The following is a 22,525-nucleotide window of genomic DNA, read 5'->3' on the forward strand; positions in this document are numbered from 1 at the left end:
TTAAAAACTATTTCTGTAGTTGTCTGTAATGGTTTTAAATAAGGAAAAGTTTTATATTAATAGGGAAATCAAAATAATTATCAAAGGAAGTATAGAATTTGTTCGTATATGCTTTGAAGCCAGCATGGTGTAGTGGTTTGTGGGCTGGACTAGGACTCTGGAGACCAGAGTTCAAACTTCTTCTCAGCCATGAAAACCCATTAGGTGCAAGTCACATTATCTCAGCCTCCGTGGAAAGCAAAAGCAAGCCCATTCTAAATCTGAACTAATTTGAGCTTTGTACAAGCATTTGAAATCTAAGAGCAGAACACAAGAGGTGATCTAATGTTTACAATTCACACTGCAAAGCAGCCCATGTAAATCAGAATACCAAGATCTAGAATGGGAATTGGGAGGTGGAATAAAATGAATATATTTTAGAAGCTTCCTTGTTTATCATGGTTACACTATAGAAGTGGTCGAAGATACTTCTAAGGATATTTAATGTGTATACCCAAATTGAGCAATCACATAAGTATTCTCTGGTGGTGTGGCATTTAAGCACTATATCCTGAGTCGAATTAATCAAATAGTTTCTACTGTATATACCAGAAGGCAATGTGATTGAAAGTGCTGCTACTGCTAGGGTAACAAGTCTCATTAAAAGTCCTATCAATAATGAATGAATTAATGTCTTCAGATAACAAGAAGCTATAATATACAAAGCTCTGCTTAAACTTCAGCATTAAGGACACTCAGAACACTAACAGTTTGAACATTCTTTAAAGCTGTTTAAAGGTTATTTGTATAGGGTCCCTGCATAAAACAAATGTAGTTCAACCTGCCTCAGATAAGATCAGAATATGATATTTTTATTCAGCAATGTCTCACTGTTACCTGCTAATCTGTTTTGCTAGCTCCACAAAGAGCCTGGAATCTCATTCTCCTATAATTTTACAGGCAATTTGGCCTTCATTACAAATTAATGTCATGATAATAGCTCATTGCTGCCCTTTATGCAGAGCATATAGTGACATTGTTTAGTTTGTCATGCAATTTATACCCCAGAGTTCACGTCCTTGTGTCAATGTGGCAAATTTAAAGATGTCAAGCATGGTAATAGCTAGCAATGGGATTAAAAGACTGATGCTCCTTTTTATTGCATGCCCATCACATTACTTTATGATGTATCCATATGGTAGTGTGATGAAGAAAGTGTAAATCAAATTTAATTTTGATATATAATACAGCTAAAATAGGTTTTCTGTATACATTTATACCTTTGTAATTGCTCTCTGAAAACAAGTTCTCTTTGATGTATAAGTGTTTTAATATCAAGAAATACTCAACTGAAAAACTATAATTGGGATTCCAGCTTGCGTACATCAATACCAACCACTTAGGTTGGTGTGAGTTCAGATCATCCTGTGAGTGACTTTCAATGTATGGGGGTTGATCTGGCTTAATCCATGGAAAACAGAACTGGCTGCGACCTTGCACTCCCCAGGCACAGGTTATTCCACAGTCTAGGAGTGGATGATGACAAGGTCCTCTGGGTGACAGTTGTCAGTCAGGTTCTGTCCAGTTGGAGTAAATGTTCCTCAGAAAACATCAGCACATGGGGCAGATTATATGAAAAAGGCACTCAATCCTGTAGGTAACCTGGACCCAGACCATGTAATAATAATAATAATAATAATAATAATAATAATAATAATAATAACAACAACAATAGTAATAATAATAATCATAATAAACTTTATTTGTACCATGCCATCATCTTCCAGACAGACTTGGGACAGCTCACAAAGCACTCAAGGTTCAACCACACAAAATACAGGAAGTGTAAAAGCAATAACAGAAAAACAATAAACAGCCAACATAAACATCACACCTTCACAATGCCCCCTGGTTAAAATCAATAGAATACAGTGATAGCTGCAGATAAAAACAACAGTAATCCATCTCAGCTTTGTAAAGTGTGCACATCCATTAAAGGAGTCTAAATGTGGTCAAAGGCTTGTTGAAAGAATGATGTCTTCAATTGTGTACGGAAGGCTTGGAGAGTAGGAGCTAGTCTGATCTCTCTTGGGAGGGCATTCCAAAGCCAGGGGGCCACCACCAAGAAGGCCCTCTCTCTCATACCCACCAACCATACTTGAGATGGGAATGGGGCCGAGAGTAGGGCCTCCCTATAGATCTTAGTGCCCATGCTGGTTCATAGAAAGAAATATGGGCTGGAAGATAGGTTGGACCTGAATGTAGGGATTTAAAGGGCAGAAACTTTTTCCAGAAACTAATAGGCAGCCAGTGGAGTGAATTTAGTATATATCTAATATACTCACTGCGAGATGTAACCAATCTGACTGCCATGTTTTGAGCTAACTGGAGTTTCTGAACTTGGTACAGAGGTAGCCCAATGTATGGCGCATTGCAGAAATCCAACCTTGAGTTTACCAGCATGTGCACTACCATCTTTTGGTCTTCCAGTTCTCGAAAAGGATGCAGCTGGTGTATTGCCTAAAACTGGTATTAAACACTCCTGATGGTTGCATCTATTGAAGCTTATATTTGGAGAGACTGATCTAGGAGCACTCCCAGGCCGCAAACACAGTCTTTCAGGGGGAGTATGACCCCCATCCAGGTCTGGTTGACACATCTCCAAGCCTAGGTTATGACCCTTAATGGCAACCAACTTTGTCTTATCTGGATTCAATTTCAACTTGTTTTTCTTCATTCAGCCCATTACTTTATCTAGACATTCATTAAGAATATACAAATTATATTCTGTTTTTAATTATGTAGGAGGAGGAATTTTTGTCTAGGAGGATGAATTTAGTTTTAAAATGAAAATGTTCTATATTTGTTCATAGTTTCAAAATCATGAATCCCAAGTCCTTAATAGCCAATGTTCTAAGTTATCTATCCGTTTTTTTAAAGATGATCCATGCTGCCAGAGCAATGGAGGTAGCCATCTCCTCTTCCCCCGCCATCTATTCCTATATCAAATGGCAGGATAAAAATAAATAAATGCAATGTTCATATCACTTTGGCAAGCAGGGCACCATTGTTTCAATTTCTCCTTCCTTCTTTGTCATCTCCCCTTCCTCCCCCATCATCTCTTTCTCTGTCTTTCCTCCATTTTTCATTCTCACCAATTCAGTTTTGTCCAAGTTACTGAAATTTCACCTAGAAAAGACCATGAAGCAAGATGTGTAATTGTTTCCTTGTACTTGAGCAACATGAGTTGCTGACTTTGCTTTCCAAAGGAAGGAATTGTGAAACCTGGTGACATCTCAATATATTACAACTATGCAATTAAGTAGGAACACACATGTTAGTTCCATTCAAGGCATTCATAAGATCTGAGTCTGGAATCTTATATCCACTTAGCTGAACTCAAGAAGATAGATGTATTACTTAGATGAACATTGGAATCTATTGCAAGTCTGTAAAGTCTGTGCCATTATTAAACACTTGCTAGGTTAAAGTAATCCATGAAGAAAATTCATTGCTACACACCAGTAGATAGACTGGAAAAGACAGAAATGTGAACAAATAGAAAGAGATCCTTTTTCAGACATTTTTATCATTGTATATCATACATTGCTTCCCATGCATCACACCAAATAGATAGAGGTTGCTATTATCAGAACAGAGCAAATAAGTCAGAATCACAATCACATTAATGGTTTCTTACTGCTTTTTGGCCAATAAGAAATTAATTGGAAAGTGATGTGTTGGGGGTTTTTTTTTGCATACATTTCTCAGTATTCTATTGAATTTTCATTATTTGCTACTCTAAGAACAGATCAATGTGTTGATTTCTATACCCTATGAAAATCATTAAATAGCAGAAAACTATTTGCTCTGTGATGGAAGATCTCCATGATGAGATCTTCCGTTGCAGAGCAAATAATAAGGCTTTCAAAGCAGATACTCTGTATAATGAAGGTAAATGGACAGGAAATTAATTTCTTCTGTATAATAAATAACATTCTATATGTGAAGCTTCTTTCTTTTGGCCTGTCTTTCTGCTTCTATGACATGTTTCAAAGTGAAAAAATCATAATGAATAGTGAATGCACAGAAACAAATTAACATATTTTCTCAGAATATGTCACATTTGAATTTTTCAGAGATACTTATTAGTCAGCTGTGATGACAAGTTTCAAAATACAATATAAATATTAAACATAAATAGATGTCTATATACATCATGTCCAGCCTGAAAGTTATGCATAGAATATTGATGACTAAAGACAACACAACAAAGATTTTAATTAGTTGTCACACTTCAAAATTATAGAAAAAACAGAACAGTACAAAAATATGTCTTGTGACACTTCAAATTTCACAGTTGTATTGCTAATTATTTCACTTACCAATGTTGTGTTTATTTGTGTGTTCCTATGGGTGCAAAGCAGTGGTTCTCAACCTGTGGGTCCCCTGTAGTTTTGAACTACAACTCCCAGAAATCCCAGCCAGTTTAGCAAATGTTAGAATTTCTGGGAGTTGAAGGCCAAAACATCTGGGGGCCCACAGGTTGAGAACCACTGGGATAAAGGTATGGGTGACTATTTTTGTTCTGCTTTGTGTAGAAGAGATATTAAATTTAAATTCAATATACATTCGTTTATTGATGGAAATCCCTTTGCTTGGAAGTAGTGTGAATCGCAGCTTTAGGAGAGGTGCACATTTTATGTTAGAGAATTAGCATATCAATCTGGCACAATTGTAACAGGTGATTTGCACTTTACCTGTTCAGACTCCATCCCACAGAATCCTGGGATTGGAAGTGTAATTAATTATTTAACATGCTGTTCTAATGCAATTTCCCCCCATCTAAGTTAAGTGCCAGGACTCAGGGAAGGAGGGAGAAGACTTCAGGACCTATTTAATGCCGCTCATCTCATCTTTCCCCCCTTTCTGGGTTTTGATGGCCTGCCCTCCCATCTCTTTGTACAATGTAGGTATTACTGGTTCTTTAAGGGTTGGATAGGAATCTCCCCCCCCCCCCTCCATTTAAGGTATTTTTTTCGTCTATCTTACACTGGCATTTTGAATTTGGGAAATTGACTTAGAATGGAGTTTTAAATAGATTCCCATGGCAGGGGTAGGAGAGAGATTTGAGTTGGTGAGAACCTGCTGGCACAAATTTGATGAAAGATGGGATGTTGGAACAGATTCTGTGATCTGTGAGTTGGGGAAAATTAACTGTCCTTGAGGCAAGTCTCAGGATCTTTGCTCCATGTGGCTTGAGGGCTTACACCCTCTGATCTGTTTCATATTTTGTGACTTAGAGGAATCCTGGATGTCAGGGATTTATCCCAAGAGGTTATACTATTTTAAATACAGATAGGTTGGAGGGTCATCTGGATTCAAATTCCTGCCACAGTCACTCCCACACCAGTGTCCCCCCCCCCTTAACTAACTATAGTAGATGTGTGCTCTTCATTTGTACTCTTATATGTGTGTGTATTGTGTTTTAAGGTATGACATACTGTTAATTTTTTCAGCAACACAATAACATTCCTGTCCTTTTGTGCATTATTTAATAGCACAAAACATAATAAATTCTAAATATATATTTCCTAAAAAGAGGTTAATTTGTTAAGAAAAACATTGACTGTCTATTGAAACTCTGCCATCTCAGAAGGCAGGTGAAAGAAAATCTACCCACATAAAATTAGTAGAAAGGGGTCTCAGCTATATTTCTCAATGATATATGTTAGTGACTATATTTGAAAGGATGCTACACTGAAGATGGGGCAAACTTGCTTTATGCAAAGATTCAGTCAAGAAGCAATAAATTCAAAGGATAGGAACAGAGATTCCACTTAAACATTACGAAGAACTTCCTAATGGTAAAAACTGTTCAACAATGGATTATGTTGCCTCAGAGTTTGATGGAGTTTCCTTTTTTGGGAGGTTTTTATTCAGAGGCTGGATTACTATTGTCAGGAGTGCTTTCATTGTGCATTCCTCTGTGATTGGGGAGGGGGGAGGGGTTTGACTGGATGACCCATGTGGTCTCTTTCAACTCTATGATTCTATGCATGTGTTTTGTACTCATGGACTTTGTTTTGTTTCAGGATATAGTTTTTTTTGCAAAACTTTAGAAAATGTACTCTCTGTACCTGTAATAATGTACTTCATAGGTGGACATGCCAAATATTTTTCTAAGCATGTACATTGATTCCCCAACTCTTCTTTGGGCTAACCAGTAGCGAGGATATCAGTTTATGATTTAACATGTTTTTAAATTATTACTCTGTATTTTCCTTTGATGTTATAGATAATTTCATAATTACTGTTCTTCTATATATGTTTTCAGTGGGAAGAAATAAGTGGTGTTGATGAGAACTACACGCCAATCAGAACCTACCAGGTTTGCAATGTTATGGACCACAGTCAGAACAATTGGCTGAGGACAAACTGGATACCACGCAACTCAGCTCAAAAGATCTATGTGGAGCTAAAGTTTACCCTGAGGGACTGTAACAGCATCCCACTGGTATTGGGCACTTGCAAAGAGACCTTTAACCTGTATTATATGGAAACTGATGAGGAATATTCTGTCAAGTTTAGAGAACATCAGTTTACAAAGATTGATACCATTGCAGCTGATGAGAGCTTCACTCAGATGGATCTTGGGGATCGAATTCTTAAACTCAACACAGAGGTTCGTGAAGTGGGACCAGTAAGCCGGAAAGGATTTTACTTGGCTTTTCAAGATGTGGGAGCATGTGTTGCCTTAGTATCAGTGAGAGTGTACTTCAAAAAGTGCCCTTTCACGGTAAAGAACCTTGCTATGTTTCCAGACACAGTACCTATGGATTCCCAGTCATTGGTGGAAGTGCAAGGTTCTTGTGTTAATAATTCCAAAGAGGAAGACCCACCCAAAATGTACTGCAGTACTGAAGGCGAATGGCTCGTTCCCATAGGAAAGTGCTTATGCAATGCTGGCTATGAAGAAAGGGGCTATGCCTGCCAAGGTAAGGTCTATCTAATGGTTTCTACATTTTCATTGTTTTGTATCCCTTCACTGAATTTCTGTGCTTTAAACTGCCTTGGAAAAGAACAGAGGGAACAGGCTTGTAACCACTTCTAAAGTGATTTCTTACATAAACATATCTGTTACTAACTAGATGCCTGCAAGCAAAAATTTGGCTGGTTGGTTTGACCTAATATGGACAATTCAAACCCTGGGTTGCTCACCACTTCTTGGCTGTTGTTACTCAAAGGAAGCCACAACTGACAGAATTTTCATAAGGGTCTGAACAAAGGGTAGATAACTATATTGGCTCAGTGACCAAAATTCTACCCAGGGACTCTCATGCCACCCAAACTACCAAACATGTTGAAAAAGAGGGAGGTGAGAGAAAATGTCTGAAAGTCTACTTCTAGTTTTGAAAAATGGTTATATTTTCAGCTTTGAACTGATCTATTGATGTCATCTGATGTACTTATGCTCCTGGAAACCTCTAGGGCAGTGTTTCTTAAACTCTGCTCCTCTAGGTGTTTTAGATTTCAGCTCCCAGAAAATTCCAACCAGCTTACTAGCTGTTAGGAATTGTAGGAGCTAAAGTCCAAAATATCTAGAGGAGCAGAGCTTGAGAAACACTGTTCTAAAGAGACAGTTTAATCCAGAACCTCATTTCTCAGTCTCAGCAGGTCATCTCAAGACAACAAATGTGTACAACCACACTAGCTTTGCAAAGCAAACAATTAAGTTATGATTTGGCATTCTTTATCTTCTTAAGATTTGGAGAAATATAGCAGCATGAAAGCACTTCACTTATTTCTAAGGTTATTTGCTGATATAGAGTAGTGTTTCCCAATCTTTAGTCCTCTGGGTGTTTTGGCTTTCAATTCCCAGAGATTCCAGCCAGCCTACCAGCTGTTAGGAATTGTGATAGTTGAAATCCAAAATATCTGGAGGACCACAGGTTGGGAACCACTGCTATAGAGAAATAACAATGACACTCTTCTTCTCACTTTTGTGTTTGTTTATGTTGAGTTTTATAATTATAGTACTATCGTCGTGTATGAATAAGCCTTTTATTGCAGGAGAGAATTACTTCTATTATCATGTCTAGGATCTAGAGGTGATCATGGAACCTGCAGGTTATTTTATGTTAAATTTTACAAAATCCTTGCATTCTGCTATTTGTGCAGTAGTCAATGAGGATCAAACCATCCTTCATTTCATCAACTGGAATGCAGACATTACCAATAATGAATTCCTAAAAGAAAACTGCTTCTGTGCATGACTCCTAGAATCATAGAATCATAGAATCAAAGAGTTGGAAGAGACCTCATGGGCCATCCAGTCCAACCCCCTGCCAAGAAGCAGGAATATTGCATTCAAATCACCCCTGACAGATGGCCATCCAGCCTCTGTTTAAAAGCTTCCAAAGAAGGAGCCTCCACCACACTCCGGGGCAGAGAGTTCCACTGCTGAACGGCTCTCACAGTCAGGAAGTTCTTCCTCATGTTCAGATGGAATCTCCTCTCTTGTAGTTTGAAGCCATTGTTCCGCGTCCTAGTCTCCAGGGAAGCAGAAAACAAGCTTGCTCCCTCCTCCCTGTGGCTTCCTCTCACATATTTATACATGGCTATCATATCCCCTCTCAGCCTTCTCTTCTTCAGGCTAAACATGCCCAGCTCCTTAAGCCGCTCCTCATAGGGCTTGTTCTCCAGACCTTTTATCATTTTAGTCGCTCTCCTCTGGACACATTCCAGCTTGTCAATATCTCTCTTGAATTGTGGTGCCCAAAACTGGACACAATATTCCAGATGTGGTCTAACCAAAACAGAATAGAGGGGTAGCATTACTTCCCTAGATCTAGACACTATGCTCCTATTGATGCAGGCCAAAATCCCATTGGCTTTCATCAATAGGATCATAGTGTCTAGATCTAGGGAAGTAATGCTACCCCTCTATTCTCAAAGTAAAGGCTGTGGCTCCCTTCTCAACACACACCTAAATATTTCATCTACAGAATTCAGAACCTGAAAAAGATGTAGTTTGAACTACAGTCCTTAGGTACCAAGCAGTATATTGTCTAGGACACTTTTGGAGTTATAGTAACAACTCTTCTATATTTTACAAATTTGGGGAAGACACTGGTGTGATGTTTTTTTTTAATGCCCAAATAGAGTAAGACCCATTGGATCCATGAGATTTACAGAAATACTGATTCACTATTAAACATTTGACTCCACAAGACTACTCTGACTTGGATTATGAACAAGATGCAGTCATGATTTTCTAGTTGGCCTATTTATCCTGCCAAGGCTACACCGATATTGATGTATCTAGCTTTATGGCCAGCTGTATAATAGAATTGAGAGGTAAATTGGAATAGAGGGGGAGAATTACCTGTTTTAAAATAATGAGACCTATGCTATATTTATGCATTCATACTCAAGGCCCTTTCACCCAGGCCCCTAAATGTGGGAACTCCTGCAGTTTATCGGAGGCATCCAAACAACATATCTAGGAAAACCCTGCTTTGTCCTGAATTAATTTGGTACTGCATTAGATCCAAGTCTTCCTGAAAGATCCAGGTCTAATGCAGTATGGGTCCTGGGACTACCGAGGGGTCTGGCTGCACAGCCTTTTTGGGTTTTCTGGGTTGAATCAGCCCTGAAAACCCTTAGGGCATCAACCACCTCCCCAACCCTCCCTTCAAGAAGACATTAAAAATAAAATTACTTATCTGACCACCATTAAACCCCTGCCAGAGCTCTCCTGGCATGTAGAAATGATGCATCAGGAGAAGGGGGTGAGCAGCAAGGTACCGGGAAGACATCTAGACACCCTCCACAGAAAGCATGGGCTTTTGGGGCTGGTGTTTTTTTAAATCAAGTTTGGCATGGACTTTTTTTACTGTGTGGAACTGGCCTTAGATGCTAAGGATAAATTTTGTGACTGTGTGTGACTAGTTTCTTTTAACCCAGCAAGGAGTGATGCTGTATGTGCATGGAAGGGCATATGGATTGGGACTTCGGCAAAGACAAGGATAATTTTTCTCCTACATTTATTCCCCAGTTCAGATGATGTCTCCCATGGTGACTATTTGCATTATAGGGGAGGGAATTCACATTGAAATGAATGATTTCACAGTGAGGATGTCAGGCTTGGAGCATGAGATCTGTACTGTGACAGTAGCAAAGGGGAAAGGATCACTGTCTCTCTCCCCCCCCCCCCCCAAACACTGGAATATGCCAGGTATCTAATTATGATTGTGCTCTTGCATAAGAATGTGAAAGAACACTAAGGAGGTTGTAGTTCCTGGAATGAAGCAAGAACTAGTTGAAAATAACACCACTCTTTTTTTTTTTTGAACAAAAGAGGTTGAGAACATAACAAGAGAGGTCTCTGTAGAATATTTATCTTTAAATGAAAATTAAATGTTTGTTCAGGAAGTAGAGGTTAAGTCCACAGGGTACAATTCCATGAACATGCAACACCCAGTGCTTGCAAACTGTTTTAAGAGACCACTCATATATTTTGGTCCTAAAATGAACTATGGTCTAGGAACATAAACTGTAGTTCTACAATTTTTTGTTTGGTTTTGAATTTGTGTTTCTATTGTTAGAAATTAGATGAACACGCATACCTTATATACCCCAAATTTCTCTCTCTCTCTTGGCCTCCATAGGCAGACTGAATTTGGGGAGATGAGGACTGTAAGAAAAGAATAACATTCAAGATACAGGGATTAGAGTATAAATTTCTTTGGAGCAGCTGGAAAGAAATCTTTACAAATGTAATCCCATATAAGTAAAGTTAAACTTTGAGTTGCTTGAACAACCATTTGTTAAAACTGTAAACATGAAACCAAAGACAAATGTATTACTAAACGTTTATACAACCAGACTAATCCTGTTTTTTAGACACCATATACTGATGCAGTGCCTGCTGATTTCAGTCAGCAAGAGATTCCTTGTGACCACGGATGTGTAATGTAAAAATAGACTCTGATCCCGCAATCATTTCTTGGCATCCAGGGGTGCTGTCTTTCCTTTTTGATTGCAATTCCATTTGTTCATCAAGGGACCTTTGTTTGAGCGAGCTGTTAACAAAAGTGACAGAGTATTCTGGTATGTCCTGGTTTTACATACAGTGTCCTGCTGTCCTGACAGCTTTTATCAAGACCTAAATTTGTCAATTTTTTTTCACCAGGGTGTGATTTAAGTGGCACTTGGAAAGCAGTTGGTAATCCAATCCCCTCCCTGCTGTTGACGTCAGTAACACAGCAGGAACTGGAAGGCTGAGAACCATGTTGAGCTTTTTTCACATACTTTTTGACACTCCAGCATGGCTCAGCATGGTGTGTCCTATGCACTTATACCACCCTCACTCACCTAAGATGAGATGAACAAAATGTCTTCATATAGTCAATGCAAGCCAAAATATTAAGGCATCGAATCAGCAAATTTCATTACAGAAATGGTTCAGAGCCAATATCTATTGCCTATCTAGCCTAGATAGACAATGAGAAAGGGTTCCTGAAGAAAACACAGGCATCAAATATGATTATTGTATCTATTTCCATGGATATTTTTCACTTTTGAATTGTATCAGCATTGATCAAACTTTGAATTTTCAAATATTTTCCAGTTTGAGCCAGTTAGCTATAAAATGGATCCATAATAAAAATATATACATAAATATGCAAAGCACTGAAAATTACAATGTAAGAAGCTGGATCATGCATAGCTTGATGAACAGTTTTTTTTCTTAACTTTTTTAAAGAGTTAAGTACTGTAATTTGTCCAAGCAGAAAATAACAAACCAAATGTAGGATGGAACTAAAAAAATGTAGATTTAAATTATTAAGTGAAGTTCTTTTTCCAATACAAACTTTATTACATGAAAAAAGAGAAAAAAGAGCAAAGGCAGTACAAAGAAAGGAGATTTTGTAGCATAGAAAATTAAAACTACTGCATCTTACAAAACACATTAAGCTTCTACCTACAAATATTAGTATACAGATACTAAAATAAACAACTACTGAAACTTATTTACGAATCTCATGCCCATTGTCTGTTGTTTTTAAGCCTCATTATCCTACTCATTTTAGATAATATAAATGAAACACTTTGCTTGTCTTTCAGGAACATTTGTTTCGGATTTGTAAAAGTGCTTCATATCAACAGCATTATTTTCTTTTAAAAACAAACTTTGTGTCCAACTATTATTTTTGATCCTAATTTTGCATCAAAATTAAAAGTGGATTGATATGTTAGGACTAATTTTTAAGTGGAAAAAGTTACCATTAGTTGTCACAAAGCCTTACTCACTTTCCCACCACTGGAAACTATTTTTCAGTTGTGTGTATCTTTTTTTTTCTAATTATTTTATTAAAATACAGTTGAATCCATCCTCTTTCTTTAAAATCATTTGTCTAGTGTTCAATGTTCTCTTTGAATTGTTTTAATTTTGTCTCTTCATAAAATTTTCAAAGCATTTGTGTTTACATATTTTCCTTGTGTACAATTCAAAACTCTAAAGATGACAACTTTCCCAAACAAATGCAATAAAATGAAATATAAATGCTATGTAATGCATGTTCAGTTTTTCATGGAATTCCGATGGTGATTGAGACTTATTTAAAAGTATGCTCTCTTTACATATATGCATTTCTGGTTGCTTAAAGGGTTAGAGAGAATAAGTAACGTTTCTCTAGAAAGTTGAAGAAATGGTTGAAACTGTAGAAATATTCATTTTGTTACAAGTTTCTTTTGAATTTTTGTGTTTTTGAGGAATGAAGATAGCAAATTGCTCTGTGATTCAAAGTGAAAGCAACCATATTACTAAACATGTTTGCTGAAAAGTTTATATTCTGAACTAGAACTTTGAGACTTATCAGAAATATCTTGATAATCATAACTTCATACAAACATCTGTGATTGAACTACAAGAATATACATAGGATTTGTGTGTTGGAGAGATGTGCTTTGTAAATTCCGAAGACATTATATACAATGTAAATGTTAATGTCATCAGAATTCTAGTATAAAATTGCATTTTGCAGTCCATTGTGCATGTGGAGATTTTCTTCTCCTTAAAAATGAATTTACACTACTGTTGTTTCCAAAACATCCTGTTCCAAAACAATAACAGTAAACAAAAGACTGTGCCCTATGTACTTCAGTCAGTCTGGACACATTTTGTAAGAAGTTGATAAGCAGCAGCATATAAGCATTCAGTTGCATAAATAAGCATTCAATTGCATAATTTGCAGCTCCACTGAATGCCAATAACTTTCCGGTCTCAATTCAAGGTGCTGGCTATCACCTATAAAGCCCTAAATGGTTCGGGACCTGCCTATCTTTGCGATCACATCGTCCCCTAAGAACCCATGTGATCTTTAAGATCTTCTAGGGAGAGAGCCTTCTTGGTGGTGGCCCCCCAGATCTGAAATACTCTCCCCAGAGAGATTAGGCTGGCACCCATCCTGTCCATCTTTCACAAAGAGTTAAAAATGTGGATGTTCCACTGTGCTTTTGACTAGACGGTTCTCCAGAAATTTTGGCTCCCAGTTACGACCCAAAATTCAGTCCCCGCGCTTTACTACTTTCCCCTGCCCAGAGTGATTCCACCTCATATTGCCCTTATCCCCAATTTTGTCATATGGCAGTTGCACTTTGTCTATCAGCCCTGCCCTCAATTGATTTGTACCAGCACCCCACTCAAGCCCAGAACTGTTTTGCTATTTCAGGTACTGATTATCTGTTTGATGGTTGTTTTTATACTGTGTTATGCTGTTGTTTGTTTTGTTTTGTTTTTGTTACTGGTTTATGAATTATAATTTGTTATATTTTAAATATGTTTGCTTGGGCTTGTCTCCATGTAAGCCACCCCAAGTGCCCTTGGGGAGATGGAGGTGGGGTACAAAAATAAAGTAATTATTATTTTACTGACACAAAAGCACAGTATGTCACAGCAAATGAAATCTATTATTATTATTATTATTATTATTATTATTATTATTGACCATATCTGAACAGATTGGTTTAGAAAGTAAAGGTAAACATTTTGGACATTTATTCGTGACATTACAAAGTGTCCCCCCCCCCTCCCTTCCCTTTCTATATTTACCTTGGTATTTTCAAAAATCCACTAGTAGAAAGGTATGTTGCTATAGCTTAGGTTGCAATCCTGTGCATGTTTAGTCAGAAAGAAAAAAACATTGGGTTCAACAAAATTTACACATAGGCATATAAGGAAAAAATCACAACTGTTGGTGAAAAACAGAAATTTCAGTCCTTCACTCCTCATTGTTCTATTTACAGTGCCTTTGAATTCTTTGAGTTGTTTTGTTCATTTGTTTTTGACATACACTCTGCTTGTATTGGTTCTTTTCAAAACTCTGAAATTGAGAGCTGATGAATTATTTGGTAGTACACATTTTAACAAGCATAATTACACACAATTTATTAGATTTCCTAACTAAAATGGGCAGCTCTTTCCTTAACCACAGGAATACAACAAAATGAAATGTAGTTGTAGATTAGTATTCACAGTATCCTGAATTGGCTGGTGTAGCTCACTAATTGAAAATGTAAAATAATGTAGGTTAAAGAAATATCTTCACAAAAATGCATTAATCAATGGATGTAATATAAATGTTAGGGGGGGGGAGCAAATGATCTTTGTCAAGAAGGGGGCAAAATTATTTATTATCTATTTAATTATTTACAGTATTTATATTCCGTCCTTCTCACCCCGTGGGGGATTCATGGTGGATTATTGCAATGCACACATACATGGAAAACATTCAATGCCATTAGACATACAACATATATAGACAGACACAGAGGCAATTTAATATTCCAGCTTTCCGGCTTCATGACAGTATTCTCGATCCTGTCCACAGGGGGAGCTGCCACTGTACCATCCACTTGATAGAGTACTTTCTCATTCTTACACATGCTTCTGAAAGGTTTTATGATGTCATAAATTAGTTAAATTAGCCTCCCCACATAAATGGTACCTTAATTTCCTACTTGACAGATGCAACTATCTTTCGGGCTGCATAGGTCAACAGCAAGCTAGACTATTAATGGTCAGGAGATCACTCTGACCCAGGTTGGCTTCGTACTCATGACCTCTTGGTCAGTAGTGATTTAATGCAGCTGGCTGCTAACTAGATGTGCCACAGCCCGGTCCCTTAATGGATTGATATTACATAGATGTAATATGGAGTACATCTATCTGCCCAGTCTGTTGAGTTTGCAAACTTGGTAATATCTTTTGATATGGAAAATAAATTTATTCAGTTCATGTTTTAATAAAGACCTGCCAGAATTTCCCCTTCCTAAAGAGATAAGCCAAACTAAATGCTGAGATAAATGTCTATTCATATGTTTCTGAATTTTACTTGGAATTTTTCCAATATAATATAAAAAAGTACAGAATTAATATGCAGACACAACAGTATTGTTAATGAAAGTAACAAACAAATTGCATTCAGCCATGTTGCTGACTGGGATAGGATGTGGGGATCACATAACCCCCTTCCTGAAACAATTCTGGTGGTTCCTGATCTGATTCCAGGTGGAATTCAGAGTGTTGATTATAACCTTTAAAGCCCTACATGGCTCCGGTTCATACAGTTTGAAAAACCTTGAGTAACATTACACGGTAGAATTAATACAATGTGATACATTAACTACCATGTCTCAATGCTATGGAATCCTGGCAACTGAGGTTTGGTAAAGCACCAGCATTCTTTGACACACAAGACCAAAGACCTTCTGAAACTACCATGAGCCATGGCAGGTAAAATGGAGCTTGAAGCTAACTTTAAACTATGCTGGCCAGGCCCATAGCCGGGGGGGGGGGGGGGGGAGGGGGGGTTGAGGGGCTTCAGCCTCCCCTGAAATTCTCAGGGTGGTCCACGAAAAGGCCTTACTGGTACATTATTTAAACTGTTATGTTTATTCATATCATCATCTGATCACCATGCTCAATATATCCCATATGCATGGGAGTATTGGGATAATGATACAAAAGGTTTTCTAGGATAGATCCTGACTCCCCCCCCCCCCCAGAATGAAACTCGCCCCCCCCAATCAACCCCCCCCCCCAAATCAAAATCCTGGCTACAGGCCTGATGCTGGCCATATGACAAACTACAAAAAGTATGCGAAAAAATCCCTTAATCTTTTTGCATCAGTGCTCTGAGGTTTGTGTAATCACTTTCTTCAATGCTGGTTTGCAACTGCATTAAATGGTCAGTGCAGATGGTTCCTAAATCTTTGAGCTTTAGCTCGTCCCGCCCCTGGAAAGACTAGGCATCACTGAAAATAACACCGCAACATTTAACATAAAAACATATTTTAAATAATTATGCCCATTGTTTTCAAGTCACACTGTTGACCTGTTCATCTATTGATTTCATGAAAATGGCATGGTTTGTAACAACTGCATAAGTGCTTTCAGGAACAGAAATAAATCAGCCGGTAGTAAAAGGGTCTTTCATAATGTGCAGGGCTGTTTATATTTGTTGTTCTTTTTTAAATGGCATTGTTTTTTACTCTTCTTAATTATATTGATAGTTTAATTAGGTTTTTATGTTTTATATGACTTCCGTTGTCCACCTCTGCCTGTTTTAATTTTTGTTTTAACTTTGACTCATAGGCTAAGAAAAAAGTTGGGATATTATTACACGTTACAGTTTGCTGGGTGGGGGGATATGAAGCTGCCCTAGTATTTCTAAATAACCGCCAAGTTTCTGCTAATGTTTGGTAAGAAGAAAGAGACAAAGAAAACTAGTACAGAAGCAGTTCTATATCAGATATGAATAAAATGCTAAAGTTCCAGTTCTGACTTTTTAGGATTTCTAATCTTAGTAGCTCCAGTTTTGTCCTGCTGATTTTGCTATGTGAGTGCCCCCAAATTATACATGAATAAGTAGTGGTTATGTATTTCAAAATTATCTTTCTCAGAAGATACATTTATGCAACATAGATTTATGATTTACTTGGATAGGTGGTTTGCTCCTGCTGCGAATTACTGGAATGAATTTTACAAAAACAGGGCTACATTAAAGCAAGTTTGTCTTAGGTTATCCAATAGAATGTGGACAAATGTATAGTACATTTTTTCTTGGAAAATGCACAGAAGTGGTTGCTCAGCTGTTACTTTCTCTAAATCTCTTGGAATTGTTCATTTTCATGCTATGTGATATTGTTATATTGCTGCTTGCTTGCTTTTAAATGGTTCTATTCAATGCATTCACCCAAACGTGAATTCTAGGGCAATATGTATGAAATTACAAAGTTTAATAAAATCTTAATGTCAGTCCACTTCTGAGCACAATTCAAAGTGCTGGTCTTGACCTATAAAGCCCTATACAGTTCTGGCCCAGTTTACTTTTCTGAATGTATCTCCCTCTATGACCCACCTCGGAATTTACAATCGTCAGGGGAGGCCCTGCTCTCGATCCCGCTACCCTTGCAAGCGTGATTGGTGGGAACGAGAGACAGGGCTTTCTTGGTGGTGGCCCCCCATCTGTGGAATGCACTCCCCAATGAAATCAGGGTGACTCCTTCTCTCCTCTCCATCAGGAAGAAGCTCAAGTCTTGGCTTTGGGACCAAGCATTTGGGCAGCTGGCTGAGCAACAACTTTAATGACTTGTGGGAATTGTCACTTAAGAGACCTTGGATAGGAACTCTGGACTATGATTTGGATTTGGAGACTCAGAATTGATCGTGTTAATATTTTAAGGGTCAATATTTTAAAAGTATTTTTATTGCTTTTTAAAATGTATTTTATTGCTGTTGACCTGTTTATGTTAATTGTTGTGCTCTTAACTGTTTCTTTGTCGGCATCTAATGACTGCCAATTGTAAGGCATCCTGTGACCCCTTTGAAGGTTGAGAAGGACAGGATACAAATGCTCTAAATAAATAAATAAATAATTCAACTCCAAACAACAAACTAGCAAAACAGAATATCTACTCACAATGAAACATGACTTCAATCAGCTTAAAAATACAATAATCCTTTTCCTCCTTTGACTGCCTTCCATGCCATTTAGGGAGAAAGATGAAAAATACCTGAGTTTCATCCCAATGCAATGTGATGAAATTCTTGAATGAAGTGACTTATGGGGTATTTTTGGACGACAGAGAGAATTCTAGTTTGAATTAGGATTGTGTTTGGGATTAGGGTCAAGGTCAGGGTTAAATATTTAGGTATTATTAAGGTACAAAGATATTCTTCTGTTTCCTGACCCCAATGAAAATTCCAGTGTGTCCCCACACATTAAATAGGGTCAAATGTCTGACAACCATAGCAGTGCATCTGCTGTCTTGTATAATGGATTTCTGACAAACAGCATGGGACACATTTTTCCTCCCCAATACTTACAAATACTTTAGCCAGGGCAGAACATATGTTGGGACATTTTTTGTTCTTTCTGGTTTTATCAATTTGCTTAAAAAACATAAAAGAAAGTGGCTAAAATGTGAGGAAACTTTAGAACTATTCAGCTACTGCAGAATGCTTACATTGCAATACCAGTTTGGTGTGAATTCTTTACCAGGAATGCTTCGGGATAGTAAAAAGTACATATCCTGGTGGATGTATAAAATAAATCTGCATTTTATTTTTACAGAATTCTATTTGCAACAGTTATATGTTTAATAATAATAATAATAATAATAATAATAATAATAATCTTTATTTATACCCCACCATCATCTCCCTGATGGGGACTTGGAGCAGCTTACATGAGGCCAACAATTACATAAAATAAAACTGAAAACGCAAACAATAAACAACAACATAATTACATAAAACATATGAAAACATAGCAATATAAAATGACAACAGGCACAATCACAATGACAATGGGTGGGCTACATGTAATGGATAAAAGAAAGACTGATTAAAAACTGGTTAAAAACTCAGGCGAGATAAGAAAGAAACAGATTATTTGCGGAGGAGGGCTCATTATAGTGGAGGCTGTGGAATCAAGCTTTCCCACAAGGGGGGGGGTGTAGTCTAATGACAAAAACATTGAGGCTGAACACTTAGTGTGAGGATGTAAATCTATTCATCAAATGCACAGCAGAAGAGCCAGGTTTTAAGGTTCTTTTTAAAGGTTTCTAGGGTAGGGGCTTTCCTAATTTCTCCAGTTAGTGAGTTCCAGAATCGGGGAGCCACGGAGGAGAAAGCTCTCTCCCTTGTGCTCACCAAGCAAGCCTGTGAGACTGGCAGGGGTGAAAGAAGGGCCTCCCCAGAAGAACGGAGGGCCCGAGATGGTTCATGGAGAGAGATACAGTCATGAAGGTAGGCAGGTCCCAAATCATACAGTCATGAAGGTAGGCAGGTTTTATAAGTGATAACCTGCACCTTGAATTGGGACCGGAAAATAAACGGCAGTCAGTGGAGCTCCTTAAACAGGGGGGTTGACGGCTCCCTGCAAGTTGCCCCAGTTATTAATCTGGCTGCTGAACGTTGGACAAGTTGTAATTTCCAGGCCATCTTCAAGGGTAGCCCCACATAGAGAGCATTACAGTAATCTAGTCTAGAGGTAACTAAGGCATGGACCACCATGGTCAAGTCAGACTTCATGAGGTAAGGTTGCAGTTGGCACACAAGTTTTAATTATGCGAAAACCCTCCCGGCTACTGCGGACACCTGCGCATTGTGTCAGCGCTGAGTCCAGGAGGACCCCCAAACTGCAGACCTGTGATTTCAGGGGGAGTGCAACCCCATCCAGCACATGTTGCCACCCAATACCCCGATCAGCTGAACGACTGACCTGGAGGACCTCTGTCTTGTCACGATTGATCCTCAGCTTGTTCTTCCTCATCCAAGTTGTCACAGCAGCCAGGCACTGGTCCAGTATCCTCGGGGCTTCCTTGGTGTCAGATGGAAAAGAGTAGTGGAATTGGGTGTCATCTGCGTAGAGATGGTAACACACTCTGGACGACTTCTCCCAGAGGTTTCATGTAGATGTTACATAGCATGGGGGACATAATAGAACCTTGTGGGACACCACAGGTCAATGGCCAGGGGTCCAAACAGGAGTCCCCCAGCTTCACCAGCTGGGAACAACCCTCCAGGAAGGACCGTAGCCACAGTAAAACCGTGCAAATTATATTAGCAAAATACACTAGCTTCCCCCATTTTTCTTAAGCAGTTCAGTCCTGTACATTAATACTCACAATGAAGCATTATTGTGTTACCAATACTTTAACTCCTGAGTAAAAGTATTGGATCTACTTACTTCTGAGTTAAAGTATATGGTAAGGATAATATGCTGCTGAGTTCTTGTTGAATGCATCTCCCATCACTCCCCAACTTGGACTATGATGACTAAGGCTGGATCTACTCTGGCCTATAGCCCAAAGTCTGATCCCAGGTTATCTGCTTATCCCAGATTATCTGGCAGTGTAGGCCCATATAATTTAGTTCAAAGTAGATTATCCAGGATCAGATTCTGGGATACAGGGCAGTGTAGATCCAGCCTTAGGGCCCTTTCAGATAGGCACTTCAACTGGAGTAAGGATGTGAAATTAAAAATCCCAGTACCTTAAGGAGAGTCCTCACATGGAGCCATTAGTCCCAGGAAATGGTTTGGTTAATGAGAATTGAAGGCAAGTGCAAAAGATACAGAAATCCGCCAGAAGGTTCCTTTTAATTTTTTTCTTAATGACACTCAGATATGCCCTGCACCTCACAAGCATTTTGCAAATGAGCAAAATGAGCTTAATGAGCTGATGTGAATATAACAAAGTGCACACGAGCAGATTTCCTGTCATCAACTCTCCTCACCCTTCTGGTGCCTTTAGGTTTGCCCACTTGAACCCAGTTTCCCTTTGGAGTCAATTGACTGCTATGCTGGTACCCACTGTGTCAATTCAAATTCCATTTCCTTTCACAAATATGAGAAGAAAAGAATGGCTGGAGAGTTCTCATGAGAATTTCATTCCTCTCGTGCTTCCATTGAGCCACATGTGTGTCTATGGTTCCATCTGTTTACATCCCTCATCAGCTGTTTCAGGATTTTAAAATTAGGATAAGCACTAGAGTAGTCTATACCAGCATACCACAAGAAAGTCTTGGGTTTTTTGTGAGCCCCAGGATATACAGTGCTTTGTAGGAGCTCATTTTTCACCGAATATTGGGTTTTATGTTAACCTTTTTATCACGTATTTTCATGCAGTCCCACAATTAAGCGTGCATTTTTTATCTGCGTTTTCACACCCCCCTCCCCAATCTCACTTTCCTTTGGGGTTTGGGGCCTGTGTAAATGGGTCTTTAGCCTGAGTGGAATTGTAGCCCAACGTGTATGTCCATCATTCCCTATTCCAATGTATAGGACTGCTCAAAATAAACTTTTTAGGCTGCCATTTTATTAGTTTCACCAAAATGTATGGAACTTCATTCTGAGATGTATGCACAAATGCACAGCGAGACTGACGATTAAGATGTAAGGTTAATGTTGGATTGAACCACTGAGTTCATGTATCAATGTGCTCTTTTCCTTTTCAGTGAATCATCCTTCAGTTGAGCGTCTGTTTAGAGTTATTAGACAATCCTTCATTAGTTCCAGAGGAATTGAGATGAACTAACAAGGGCTCCCATTAAAACACTGACAGCTGTTACAAGCTTGTCATGAAGACTAATTGTAGTGAGCAAAGTATATTTTGAAAATGCTACAATATGAGTTGTTTCGGAAGTGAGCAACTTGTATGGCGTCATTGAAGCACAGATGTTTGGTAAATACCATTTTTAGATAGCTAGGGCTGTCTGAATGCAGGCTCATGCTCACCATTCCCAATCATAAATGTCACCATATTCATAGGATTGGGAGCTCATGGTAGCAAAAAGGAGGGAGAAAAAAAATGGGTCAGAAAACTTCTGATAGCTTTTGTGGAATATTTTGAAAAAAATGTAGAAGCCAGATCCTTCTTCTCTGAAACTTTTCAGTTAACTTTCAGACAATTTTTCCTTTACTTTCCCATAATCACCATGCTTCTCCAAAAATGGCTGTTTTACTATATATCTCATCTGAGGAAGGACAGTACATGTAATCTTTCTTTTTTCTGATAGACTTTGCTGTGTAGTAGAAATATCACATCTTGTAATGTTACCTCTTGTGGATTACAGCTGCCATCACCCTCCAGCCAACATGGTCAGTGGCCATGCTGACAGGGGGATTCTGGTAATTGTTGTAACTCTTTCAAGATCTGGGAATAATTGGATCAGATTTTATGGAAGTATCCAAATATTTTGTAACAGTCAACTAGGGTATTTTTGTCAAAGACTTTAATGGCCAGAATACTGGGTTGTTGTAAGTTGTATGGCCATGTTCCAGAAGCATTATCTCTTGACATTTCGCCTGCATCTCTGGCAGGCATCCTCAGAGGTTGTGAGGTTTGTTTGAAACTAGGAAAATGGGATTTATATATCTGTGGAATGTCCAGGGTGTGAGAAAGAACTCCTGTCTGTTGGAACTAGATGTGAATGTTTCAATTGGCCACCTTGATTAGCATTTAATGGCCT

The 22,525-nt window shown here is 38.4% G+C and overlaps 1 protein-coding gene across 2 annotated transcripts in view; it reads left to right on the forward strand.

Annotated features, from left to right (window-relative positions):
• Positions 1-22,525, forward strand: part of LOC132771984 (ephrin type-A receptor 3) — a 262,038-nt gene that overhangs the window by 82,366 nt on the left and 157,147 nt on the right. For both annotated transcript variants that reach the window (XM_060770622.2, XM_060770623.2), the window contains exon 3: positions 6,317-6,977. In XM_060770622.2, coding sequence (XP_060626605.2) covers positions 6,317-6,977 — 661 coding nt within the window. The remainder of the gene's footprint in view (positions 1-6,316; positions 6,978-22,525) is intronic.

This window comes from Anolis sagrei, chromosome 3 (genome assembly GCF_037176765.1).
Source record: "Anolis sagrei isolate rAnoSag1 chromosome 3, rAnoSag1.mat, whole genome shotgun sequence".
Classification (NCBI taxonomy): domain Eukaryota; kingdom Metazoa; phylum Chordata; class Lepidosauria; order Squamata; family Dactyloidae; genus Anolis; species Anolis sagrei.